The following is a 13,211-nucleotide window of genomic DNA, read 5'->3' on the forward strand; positions in this document are numbered from 1 at the left end:
CTAATTTAAGTTGATTATATAGCGAGCTGACAAACACCGTGAGTGTAGAAAATATGTAGTAATTAATGAAAAAAGATTAAACACACCACAATCATTTATATATAATGATTTACTACAATATTTTACATTTTATACATTGCATGATAAGATACATAAGTGACTTAGTACCACATAGAGTTCCTATGAGATTCAAATTGTTCACTATCTTCATCATCTCTATGTGTAGAGTAAGTGTATTGTGAAGAGTAGTTATCAAATGATAAATCCCCAAAATAGTTTTGCATGTAATTGTTAACATGTCACCCAAGTATTATATATACTAGATTCCATAGTTTATAATCACAAAGTCATGGGCAGCGTGATGGTTAAGTGGCTGCAAAAATTCGGAGTTGGGAGAGTTTCGAACCCCGCTATGCATTGAGTTTAAACTGTTTAAATTTTGAAAGTTCAAGTCGCGATATTATATATACTAGATTCCATAGTTTATAATCACAAAGTCATGAGCAGCGTGGTGGTTAAGTGGCTGCAAAAATTCGGAGTTGGGAGAGGTTCGAACCCCACTGTGCGCTGAGTTTAAATTGTTTAATTTTTGAAAGTTCAAGTCGCGATATTATGACCATTTAAAGCTCCGAATTGAATGAAAATATCTTACCCGAAATATCGGCGAAATTATCGACAAAAATATCGATAAAATGACGATATAGACCTGGTATTGTGCTAAAATTTCGCTGCCCCAAAAAAATGATAATTTCGCTGAAATATCGGCAAAATTATCAATTTTTTATACCATGATTACTACAATATTTTACACTTTATACATTGCATGGTAAGATACATGAGTGACTTAGTACCACATAGAGTTCCTATGAGATTCAAAATTTTCACTATCTTCATCATCTCTATGTGTAGAGTAAGTATATTTTGAAGAGTAGTCATCAAATGATAAATCCCCAAAATAGTTTTGCATGTAATTGTTAACATGTCACCCATATAGATCCGAGATTGGTTGACGTTGTCCATAAGCAAAATCAGTTGAAGATTGAGTCTCGGATTCTTTCCATGAGTCACTTGATTCCATCCCAACAAGAATGGGATATGAAGGGTAGGGAAATGGTTGGTTATGAGTATAACCATAGTTACTACTTCCTACTCCAACAGAGTCCGAAGTTATAGATAACGAGTCACCTTCTTGACTTGACAAAGTCCCCTTGCCTCTTTCTCTACGAGTATAGTCCTTCCCTATGGCACCAATTCCTAGTCCTGCCCGCCTACTGCCATGGTCCTCATCTTGTGTTGCATGTGTGAAGTTTGCCTCACCAGTGAAGGGGCTCATAAATCCGGGAGGTGGTCCAACATATCCACCACTACCTCCAGCTCCACTATATCCTTCATCATTCCCACCTCCGGTGGTAGGTGAGTCTCCTGATCTTGTACTAGAGCTATCATTAGTATCAGCAGGATCTTGTGGTTGTGTAGGATTGGAAGAAGGTGGAATTCTCTGTTTCTTGGTCTTGGGCGCAAAAGTTCTTCGAAAGAGTCAGCGCTGCTAGATCCCACCTCCTCCTCTAATACTCGTTCTACATTTATCCCTTCATTACGTGCTTCTTTAGCAACTCTTAGAGCTGGGTTGCCTTCATCATCATCTAAATGAAGAGGTCTAATCCATTGAAAAAGTTGGTTACCCTCTGTATCATCATCTTCAGCAACAATATCAAACACATCTAGTGGGTCACCACGATCGACATGATCTATTTCTGCTTCCTTATCTCGAATTTGAAGCTTCATGTTGTAGTAGAAATAAACTAATTTTTCCAACCTACTATGAGCCAACCTATTTCTTTGCTTTGTGTGTATGAGTGCAAATGTACTCCAATTTCTTTCACAAGCAGATGAGGAAGTTGTTTGTGATAATACTTTGATTGCTAACTTTCTCACAGTTGGTGCATCAGTCCCATACATGATCCACCATTCAGCTATAATGAAAAACAATGTTGATAAGTCTAATAACTCCAACAAATTATATTATAAACTGATAGTGAAATATGTTTACACTCACTAGGAGACATTTTTGTTCGAGCAGCAACTGATGTTGGTTCTCCAAAAGTTCTTCTTGCATCTTTAAACCATGATAGCTGAATTCAATAAATCGTGTTAGTTTAATCCAACAATGTAATTATTATAATTTAAGTAATTGTGTACCTCATTTCCAAATTGGCCAACTGCTGGTGATGCAGGGTCTAATTTAGAGTATACATTGTGTACAGGACGTATAAGGGTACCATCATCTCCAACACCGGGTCTGTATTGGTATCGAGGATTCAAATAATATGCTATTCAAAGAAACACATAATCTAATGAGAGAAATAATATTTATGCAACTAAAGAAATGAATTGCAAATTATGACATAATTTATACTTGTTGCATGCAAATCGTGGTATAATGTTTTATACCATCGGTCATCAATTATCTTTATGACCCACCTTGCACCATGTTTTCTTTCCAAGTCCTCCTTCACTACACGCATCAACTCATATATTGCCCCCATAGTAGGATACGCTTCTGTGTCAACGATCCGTAAAACTTTGTAAAGAGGTTCAAACACTTGACACACATGTTCTGATTGAGTCCAAAAAGCATGATCAAGCACTATACTTTCCACCATACGACCTGCATTTGAGCGACTGAAATTGTGGTTGGCCCAATCGTCGCTAGTGAATAGTTGCTTCAACCCTGCTTTCTTCTTAAATAGGTTGTCTAATGCAATATAGTAACTAGTTGATGGCAAATTGAGTGGTAGCTGGACAAATAATTTCTCCTTTGCAAAATTCACGCATCTTTGCCAACAACCAACCGTGATTGTAAATATAATTTGTGATCGTTCTAGCTCTTTTTACGACATTAGCAATATTCTTTCTCTTCCCCATTGCCTCAAACATGAGATCAATACAATGTGCTGCACATGATGTCCAAAAGACATTATGATGCTTCATTAACTTTTTTCCAGCTTTGACAAATGCAGAACCGTTGTCGGTCACGACTTGGACAACATTATGCTCTCCCACCTCCATGATTACATCCCTCAATAGTTTGTAAATATACTTGTAGTTCTTTATATGGTCTGAAGCATCAACGGACTTCAAAAAAATTGTGTTTCCTTTGGAGTATACCATGAAGTTTATGATAGACAATCTGGTCGGGCCAGTCCATCCGTCACACATGATTGTGCAACCATTAGTTTCCCACTTTGACCTCAACTTGTTAACATACTCGCTAATGTCTTTACACTCCATTTCCAAATATTTGTTTCTGACCTCATAGGAAGTGGGAGGTTGTACTCCAACACTGGCCCGTTGACATCCCAATACCATATTTTTGAAATGATGTGATGATGCCTTCTCAGCAGGGACATTATCATAGATAAAGAACTTGCTAATTAGACGCCCCATTCCCTCCTTCACATTACCTCCAGCGAAATAACTCCAAACACTCTTTTGACGTGCTTTGGATGACTTATATAAACTTGGGGCTATTGGTGGTGTTGGTTGTGATTCTCTAACACTTGCTCCCCGTCTCATTTGTGCACCACCACTTGTCCCAGAACCTTGTGCTCTATTAGGAAGTTTATGGAGGTGTTCTCTTTCCCATGCTGATTGTTTGGAGGCACGTAATGCTTGTTTGAAATTGCGTCGCTCTTCAGGTCCCATGTCATCATCACGTTCGTCCTCATCGTCATCATCATCACTGTCAACCGCTTGGCCAATGACTTCTCCTCGTAGCCCAGCTCGAATATTTTCCATTCCATGTGTTTTCTTTTCCTTATGGTGCTGTTTATTTTTTAATAATGTGGTGATGAATGCCTTCACTTCTGGGGGGGACATTATCGCATCGTTGGACATTATTTCCTGGACCTAATCCACTAAGATGGTACTTAAGTCGTGTCACTCCACCACTCTTCATTACCCGACCACAATATTTGCAAATTGTGCCATGTTTGTTTCCATCTATTGGGTCTCCATGTTCCCAAGCTGGATCACGTTTAGTAACTCCACTAGACATCTTAAACGTACCTATATTTATTTTTCATGGAAATTAGGTATTTATTTTTTGGCCATAAAATATAGTAGTGATGGTTATATAAGAGAACCTAAATAATGAAGTTATTCTACAAAAGAATTAAATAGGAAGTAAAGAAAATGATTGTAGGAATTTAAGTAATTATAAAAATAATATGGAATAATAAAACCTAATCATGAATAATAATCCAATTCGATAATAAAATAATAAATAACATTAAACATATTAAAATTATCCTACGGAATAATTATACAAGATTACTTAATTTAATTACTTCAAAAAATTAACATGCAAGTATTGGTTCTTAGATCACATGCACGGCTCCACACACATTTTTTGTTGTTGTATAAATTACAATAATATAAATATAAGTTTGTAAACTTACCTTAAATATGGAACCCTTTGTGTAAAGGCCAAATAAAATCTGCATGGACCAACAATAAAATAATAATTAAATAAATGTAACAAAATGTGATGAAAGCATATAAAATCTTTAATAATGAATTAAGAGACAATAAACACACATGTAAGTGACCAAATAAAGAATAGAAAAATTAAAAACCACATGCCATTGACTAAGTAATTAATTGACACAATTTAAAATATAATACCACCAAAAATTTGGAATAGATAATAATAAACATGCAAATTAAATAACAATAATGAATGAGAATAACTTACTATAGTTCATCAATAAACTAACTTGGGGGGAAATTGAGGTTGATGGATGTTGAGAATAACATGAGCATTATGTTTTGTTTTGGAGAGATGTTGAGAAATAAGGGACGGCATGGGACCATTTGATTTTATTTGTATATATAGAAATAAGACTACCTACCTATCTATATAGAAATATGACTACAACTAATTAGTTGGGTGAGTGGTTGAATGGTAGGGTAAGTAATGTAAGTTGAAACGTGGTGAGTTTTATATTTTATCCATTTTGTAAACCAAGCCAAAGGAATCCAAATCTAAGTTTTATATTTTATCCATTTTGTAAAAGCATGTGAGCATGCTGTCGGCTAGACATGCTTTGTTTATTAGCTCAATGAGCTACTTTTGTATTACTCTAGGAGACATGCTTTCCGTAGAGTGCCCAAATCAGTTCAATGAGCTACTTCAGTTCTCTACATTTTTTGAGTTTCGTATCGGGATATTATCGGGATATTATCGATAATATCTCGATATATAATATCGATATATTGACGATAATACTATGATTAGTTGTTAAAATATCGGACCCCCAAAAATCAGATATTATCGGGATAATATCGGGGATATTATCGATATTTAATACCTTGCCACATGACCTTCATGCACCTGCTGCTATGGCTTCATTATGCTTCCATCATGTTGTCTATGTTATGTATTTCTTCTTCTTCCAAGCTGTTTTAGTATGAGTTGTCATTATTTTAGCTAATATTGCTCATTCGTATTTTTTAATATCTTGCTTAATTGGAACTAATAGCCAGTTTGGTATTGTTGTGCCGCAAAAATAATCGTTGTTAGATTTGCTGTGAGAGAAGGCAATTTGGCGTTTGATAAACTTTTTGTTAAAAGTGTTGTTTGTACAATAATCAGTTTCTGAGTATTTTGGTAAATTTTTTGTGAAAGTGCTATGAACTGTGTATAATAACTGAAAAGGGCATTATGTTGAAATGACTTTTCTGTTCAAGTGTTTGGTAAAAGGAAAAGCACTTTCACTTTATCTTATATTTTTTTTTTTTTGTATTAAATATGTTTCCATCACACCATAAATTTTATTTTAATTATAAAATAAATAAATTTTCCATTAAAAATAAATATATTGTAAAAAATATGTTTCATAACAAAAATTAAGTTAGTCATAAACAAGCAATCATATACATTTCTAAGTAGATGAACTCATTAAACTTGCGGCTATATGATTTCTCAATGCCTTCATTTCTTGTGTTGCAGGACCATCTTCTTGTTGTGCATCAACCTCTATCTCAATCTTTTCACCTTGAATAATATTTAGGTCATCTTCACTTTCATCAAAATGACAATCACGTTTGGCATGTCTTCTTATATAGTTTTGAAGTATCATGGCTGCAATAACAATTTTTACTTGTTTTGCAAAAAGATAACTAGGCATGCCTCTTAAAATACTCCATCTCTTTTTTCATACTCCAAAAGTGCGTTCAATAACACTTCTAAGGGAAGAGTGTGCATGATTGAATACTTCTTTATGACACATCGGTTGAACACCCCTGCGAAAATCAGGAAGATGATATCTTTCACCTTTATATGGTCCTAAGTAGCATCTCATTTGTGGGTATCCCGCATCTACTAGATAATATTTTCCTAAAAGAGAAATTTAATTGATTATTCACAATATAAAAAACTTAAATATAAATTTTATGAATTTTTTTCTTTAGATAGAAATAGTACCATTTGGAGGTTTAGGAAAATTCAAACTTTGATCACGTGAAGCCGATAGAAATATCCTTGTGTCATGGGTCGTGCCTTCCCACCCGGCACATGCAAATATAATTTGCATGTCAAAATTGCATGCAGCCATCACATTTTGGGTAGGTATCCCTTTTCTACCAATAAATGGTATTTGATTAGAAGGAGATACTATGACTTGCATATGAACACCATCTATAGTACAAATATAATCCTACAAGTGAAAAAAAGACAAACATAATAAAAGGGAGCTGATTTCCCCACTCCCCTTTTCTCCACTTAGAGCATGTCCACATCAGCCCATTTTGCCAGGGCAACAGGCCCCCCTAGCTCAAAATGGACCTCCAGCGCAGGAAAATTAGCCCAGGCAAGCCCTGGGTCCCACCAGCCCGGGCAAGCCCAAGGGCAGATCTTGCCTGGGCTTCAGCCCGAAGGCAGTGACGTCAGCGAGCAAAAAAAAATTCAAAAAAATCGAAAAAAATTCAAATTTTTTTTTTAAAATTTCTAAAAAATTATGGATATTTTCCCTATAAATACACAACAATTTTATTTACTTTCCACACCAAATCCTCATACAAACTCTTCTCCTTCCAATATTTGTAAAATGCAATCATTTTTTTTCTTACATTTGTAAGTTGTTTATATTTTCTTCCATATTTATTTTTTTCTTGCATAATCATTTTATTTCATGCATTTCTAAATTGTTTATATTTTGTTGCATATTCTTTTTTTTTTCTTGCCCTTGCCCTAGCCTTTTGCAAATGCAAACAAAGTTTAAAAATTATGGACACGTGGCAACCAAAATTAATGGTTTAAAGTATAAAAAAATAGGAAATAAAGTACAATGAATAGTATTTGCCCTTACCCTAGCCTTTTGGGGTGGAACCAAAAAAGGCAAGGCTGCCACTATTCACATGAATAGTAGCAGCCCTTGCCTTGCCTTAGCCCTTTCCTTAGCCCTTTGGGGTGGACATGCTCTTACACTCCCTTTTACTTTTTAATAATTTTTAATCAATTTTGTTCCTTTTCTTTCCTATTATACCCTTAACCTACATTAATTTCTGTTTTACTTCACTTTTATATTATTTCGTTTTCTTTATACTTAATTTTCCAACTTACACTCCATTTTCAGTATTAAAGGGAAACAAAAATTTAATTTCTTACTTGATTAAAGGAAAAAAAATACTTAAAATGGAGTGCAAATTGGAAAATTAACTAGAAAGAAAAAGAACTAATATAAAAGTGAAGTAAAAAGAAATTAATGTAGGGTAAGGGTAGAATAGGAAAGAGAAAGAACAAAATTGATTAAAAAGTATTAAAAAGCAAAAGGGAGTGTAAGTGAAGAAAAGGGGAGTGGGGAAATCATATCCCTAATAAAACATAGACAAATATTTAAGAGTAGCAGATGCAATGGTTACCTTGAAATGAGGCATATATCTAGAATTTTGTAGAATTTCCTTTAAAGTGTTGTTAAACGCATTTTCCAATGTTTTAATTACATCTACAGCCAAATGACATACAACATCAAGTAAGATACTAAAATATATAGTCTCACCAGAATGTTGAAAGCGATCATGTGCTTGCCTATTTGTAGAACCATGTCCTAAGATGTTCAAGAACATCCCTAACATCTCAGTAGCACTCATTCTTCTTGAACCCTTTAATTCATAATTTTTTTGCAATTCATCACATAATCTTATAAATACATCTTTGTCCATCCTAAACATATTATGGCAACGACTTTCATTTCCTTGTAACACTCCCGTCAACCAAATATTTCATGTATGATGGTCATTTATACACGGGGTCTTATGAATATATTTCATGTAATAAAGTTCAATAAGACAGGCAGTGACACATATAATTTGGTTGATCTCATCCTCATCTTCTGGAATGGACATATTCTAAAATAACCTATAAATATGTTTATTTCCTTCAAATATCATTTTCACTCTGCATGCATGTTTATATAACATAAAATATAATAATAATAATTAAAATATCACTCACAAATTCAAATAAAAGATCATCCATCATTAATTCAAATATCACTCACAAATTCAAAAAAATTAACAACACAAAAACAAAACATAAATTAAAGTCACCAAACTAGCTAATTCTATCATTCAGCTAACTCATGATTAAGAAATTGAAGCTTGAGGTCAAGATCTTTCATGACAACAAACATCTCTCTCTTCTCTTGAGCACAAAACAATTTCGTTGCAAACCACCACAACTTGCTACCACGCTTTGCCCCAGGTAAAGTTGCAACATCTTTCATCACTTCAGCAATACTAGTTCCTTGTGAAATTGTATTAGCCATTGATGTTCCAGTACTCCTACTCTCAACCACCTCAACAAGACGTTCAATTTGCTGTGATAATTTTCCAACACCTCCCATTTCCCCCCCTTATTTACCTTTCTTCTCATTATTATCTTGAATTTCAAATGATTAATTAGTTCTCTTTTTTAACATTGTTTGTAGTGTGAGTGGTTTCAATTGGCACAGACTCATTCGATCCACCGTTAACTTCAAGTGGATCGACGTCATCATCACTTTCAACTGGAAGTACACCAAATGAAGGTGCCCAAGAATGCTTATCTGTAGCTGTGACGTTCAAAAACATCCTATTTAACTTCTCCTCCATCTCAAGACTAATACCCTCAAATTGGAATCTTGCATATTTGGGTTCTACCTGCATAATGACATATACAAATATTATAATGAATTTTTAAATATTGTTTAAAAAAACATGGATATCAATAATATAATAAAACAAGAACAAAATATTCAAATACCTTAATTTTATCTTGCCACCATTCATCAGATGCATCAACGGTATTCTTAGTGGCATTTCACCCAAGACCAATTTCCTTTCCTTTTAGATCTTTCCATAATTTCCCTTCTTTTTTTTAGTAAATCTCACTTGTTTTTCAATTATAATTTTTCATATGGTCTTCCTATATCTTTACTAATATTTGTAACCAACCTTGCCCATCCAACTTTGTTAAAGTGAGTACCAGGATGATTGCCTAGATCCACCTCCTTGATACAAAGGTCAATGAAGATGGCTATAGTTTGAGCATTCCACAATGCTGACACTTTTCGGGATCCACTTGCAACATTTTCAGTTGTGGTGAAGTTACTATTCTTCTTTGTCATCTTATTGCAACAAAGACATTATATATAAGCACAAAAGGAAATAATAGCTATACAAATATGAGCCTAAATTTCAAAAAAGAAACATTTATGAATAAAAATTATCAAAGGGGGCATCTACACAGCACATGGTATAAGAGAGCATGGACAATGAAAAATCTGAATCCCGTACCAATTTCCACAAACCCCACATTCCCAAACATGAACAACCTGATAACTCAAAAAGTCTAAGTGAGCACATCCATGTTTGTTCAACTATTAAAAAAAAGTATCCCACCATATTATCAGGGTGTGCCTTGATGGCACCAATTACCCAACGACACCACAGTAACTCCCTTTAAAAATTAAAGACACAGCTCGGTATGATAGAAACAGATAGATAAAACTAGCTAACATGCTATGATCTGTCACCATGAATAGTAGTTGAACAAAAATTATCAAACCTACTGTGATCTATCACCGTAAAAACTACACTAGCTACTTCTGCTAGAATATCTACAGCACATAGTCTTTTCTCTATGCTTCATTGACCATGAAACAGGGTACTATATGAATAAAAATTATCAAAGGGGGTATCTACACAGTGTAAGAGAGCATGGCTATAAACATTTCACACCCATTCTCTCTATCCTATATTGTAAGAACCATGGCTGAAAAAAGAGTGCTAAAGAAGTCAGATGAAATATTGAGAAGGCATGATTTTGTTGTTCACACTAGCTACAGTACTGAAGAACAAGAACTTAAAGAAGTTTGAAAAATATTTTGATGGCATATCTTTGTTGTCTACATCTGATCAAATGGATCAACAAAACTTGTCTCCATCATGCCTTACAAAATTGGAAATCCAATGATCTGTTAAACAACCAACCTATTCTCCAAAGAAGATGGAGGAAAATTTATGGCACATGTTACGAACTTTAAAGCAAGAATCAAAAAGGAAGACTCGAGGAGGGCAACCAAAAGTATATAGACAGCCAATCAGAAGATGCAAAAATTGTAAAACTTGCTCACATCTTTTTTTACTAATACAAAGTTGTTAAGCAAAAATACAAAAAATAACAACAATAAACAACAATCGAACAAATTTTCAGTGCTTGCTTTCTCAATGCCCTAGAACCCTAGAAATTAAATACAAAGGGGAAAAACAAAATTGGTAACAAATAAAAGTAATATCAAATTTACCTCAGTCTTGGGGCTTCTACATAGTGCCTGAGAAGAAACTGAGGTCGGGAGAACGGAAGAGACGTGAAAAGAAGGAGAAGAAGAAACTGAGGTTTGGAGAAGAAGATACGTGAACGGAGAAGAGGAAGAGAAATAAAAGAGACTGATCGCTACTTTGAACATAAAGCTGACTTAAGTAACCATACTTTGCTAATAATCCTGGAGTAATTGAGTAGGTTTTCCGATTATGCTCTAAATGTAGTTCTCTATATTCTACCATGTTAATGCTAATAATCTTGGGGTAATTTAGTAAGTTTTCTGGCTATGCTCTAAATGTAGTTCTCTATATTCTACCATGTTAATACTAGCTAAATAAATAGTATAATGAGAACAACTTTTAGTAATAATTTTGATACTATGTTTTAGATTATTTTTCAAATTAAAAAGAAATGCTTGGATATATAACTGAAGGGGGGTGTGTTTTTCTCATATTCTAATATAATCATATGACCTCTAATATCTTATGGTAAAAACCTATACCTTTCTCTAGCTAGGGTTTGAAGAAAATATGGATTTTTAGTTGTTTGTGTTAGAAATATGCCCTTAAATCCAAATAATTATGTAATAGTTACTATTAAGGACATCTTTTGTAATAACTTATTTAAGTTATTTATGGGCAAGACCAGTTGTTTTAATTCATGATCATGTTATCTTATGAAATACGAAACAACTAAAGTCTATATAATGAGATTGCATACATTGAGACTTATCATGATCTCTAATCCTAAACATGTTCCTGGTCATGGGAGTATCAATTGGGCATTGATATTCCGCTAAGACCAATACACACAATATCTTCTCTATATGCAGAGAATGATGAGGTCTCAAGTTATTGAGTGTAGTGACATCGAGATATGTGTATAGGTGCTTGTAGGAGAACAAGTACCCTGAATGCGATCAAATACATAAGTTCTAGAATGGAAGTCTTTACTTGAAGTAAAATTTGGTTTTTAGCTTGGAATTGAATTTTGGCACAACAAATAACACAAAATCATTCTAAAATTGCGGATTCATTTTTCTTATTCTAGTTGAACTCATGTGAGTAAAGAATTTCATTCTAGAACTCATGTATTTGATCGCGTTCAATGTACTTGTTCTCCTACATACATATCTTGGTGTTGTCACACTCAATGACTTGAGACCTCGTCATTCGCTACATATAGAGAAGATACAGTGTGTACTGGTCTTGATGGAATATCAACACCCAATTGATACTCCTATGACCAGGAACATATTTAGGATTAGGGATCATGATGAGTCTCGATGTATGCAATCTCATTACATAGTTCTCATGTCTACTTATATATTCCTAAGACCATAGTTGTTTTGTATTTCATAAGATATCATAATCATGAATTCAAACAACTGATCTTACCCATAAATAACTTAATAAGTCATTACAAAAGATGTCTTTAACACTAACTATTACATAATCAGTTGGCTTTAAGGGAATATATCTAACATTACTCACATGTCAAACTAGAACTCATAGATTGGAATGGTGCAAACTAATCCTTATACTTGAGACATCATAGATATTTTGTGGCTATGTTGTTTGTCTTTGAGAACACTATATAGTTGTGTTGAAGAAGACATGACTTAAATGTGTTTATCAGGACTCTCAATAAAGTCATGAAGGCAAATGAATGTACAACGAGGGATCTCTACTCTCAGTAAAGAGAATGAATACTCCAAAGATATGATTGATCAAATCTTTGCACAAAGTAGTAGATAAGATTTGAAAGAAGAGGTCTTCAAATCTTATTAGGATAATCATATACAGGAATAATTCACATTAAGATATTTGACATTAGATTCATTTATCTAATAATGTGAATAAGGAGTATTGTACAAGAGAAGGAGTCAATTGCACGATCATTCCAATTTGAATAGGTTCTTCCCTACACCCTATTTAGTTTAGATAACCATGACATGCTGCTAGGCATCAACCATGGTTTGTGGAAGTCCTGAAAGGTTCAATCAGTGCCGGTCCTGAATTTTTCAGGGCCCAGGGCAAAAGTAAAAATTAGGTCCCTATATATATATTTAAACTTAGTGATGAACTCACTCTTATTTTTCAATCAAGATCTAACATGGCCAAATTAACTAAAAATTTAACATTCAAGCCAAATAAATTGTATCAATTCAAACTTCAATATATTAAAATTTAGAATAAAAGGCTACAATATATAAACAAGATAAATACTTATAACAATTCAATAAGTTATTTTTCATCCAGCAAAAAGCAACCAGCCCAAAAAAAAAAAATTCTCAGCATGCTGAATAGCCAAAGCAAAACAACATCAATCTATTTGAAATCCCTTT

The 13,211-nt window shown here is 33.8% G+C and overlaps 2 protein-coding genes and 1 pseudogene across 2 annotated transcripts; all 3 read right to left on the reverse strand.

Moving 5' to 3' along the window:
- Positions 1-982: 982 nt before the first annotated feature.
- LOC148296372 (uncharacterized) lies at positions 983-4,057 on the reverse strand (annotated as a pseudogene).
- A 2,161-nt stretch (positions 4,058-6,218) lies between these two features.
- LOC148296373 (uncharacterized) lies at positions 6,219-8,406 on the reverse strand. Its single transcript, XM_088248503.1, has 4 exons — positions 8,352-8,406; positions 7,924-8,264; positions 6,488-6,719; positions 6,219-6,382 (listed from the first exon to the last, which is right to left on the reverse strand). Exons 1-4 carry the CDS (start codon positions 8,404-8,406, stop codon positions 6,219-6,221), a joined length of 792 nt encoding a protein of 263 aa, XP_088104629.1.
- Positions 8,407-8,627: 221 nt separating this feature from the next.
- LOC148296374 (uncharacterized) lies at positions 8,628-9,668 on the reverse strand. Its single transcript, XM_088248504.1, has 3 exons — positions 9,501-9,668; positions 9,030-9,201; positions 8,628-8,914 (listed from the first exon to the last, which is right to left on the reverse strand). The coding sequence occupies exons 1-3, from the start codon at positions 9,666-9,668 to the stop codon at positions 8,628-8,630; spliced, it is 627 nt and encodes a 208-aa protein (XP_088104630.1).
- Positions 9,669-13,211: the final 3,543 nt, after the last annotated feature.

This window comes from Prunus avium, chromosome 2 (genome assembly GCF_965620075.1).
Source record: "Prunus avium chromosome 2, drPruAviu1.hap1.1, whole genome shotgun sequence".
In the NCBI taxonomy this organism is placed as follows: Eukaryota; Viridiplantae; Streptophyta; class Magnoliopsida; order Rosales; family Rosaceae; genus Prunus; species Prunus avium.

Excerpts from the sequence above, each read along its gene's own strand:
- LOC148296373 (XM_088248503.1), bottom strand. The coding sequence starts at position 8,406 with ATGTCCATTCCAGAAGATGAGGATGAGATCAACCAAATTATATGTGTC. Across the intron at positions 8,265-8,351 it reads AATTATATGTGTCACTGCCT|TGTTACAAGGAAATGAAAGT; the intron begins GTCTTATTGAAC and ends GGTTGACGGGAG. Across the intron at positions 6,383-6,487 it reads TTTTCCTAAACCTCCAAATG|ATGCGGGATACCCACAAATG; the intron begins GTACTATTTCTA and ends ATTATCTAGTAG.
- LOC148296374 (XM_088248504.1), bottom strand. The coding sequence starts at position 9,668 with ATGACAAAGAAGAATAGTAACTTCACCACAACTGAAAATGTTGCAAGT. Across the intron at positions 9,202-9,500 it reads ACTTTAACAAAGTTGGATGG|GTAGAACCCAAATATGCAAG; the intron begins GCAAGGTTGGTT and ends GTCATTATGCAG. Across the intron at positions 8,915-9,029 it reads CGATCCACTTGAAGTTAACG|GGGGGGAAATGGGAGGTGTT; the intron begins GTGGATCGAATG and ends AAGGTAAATAAG.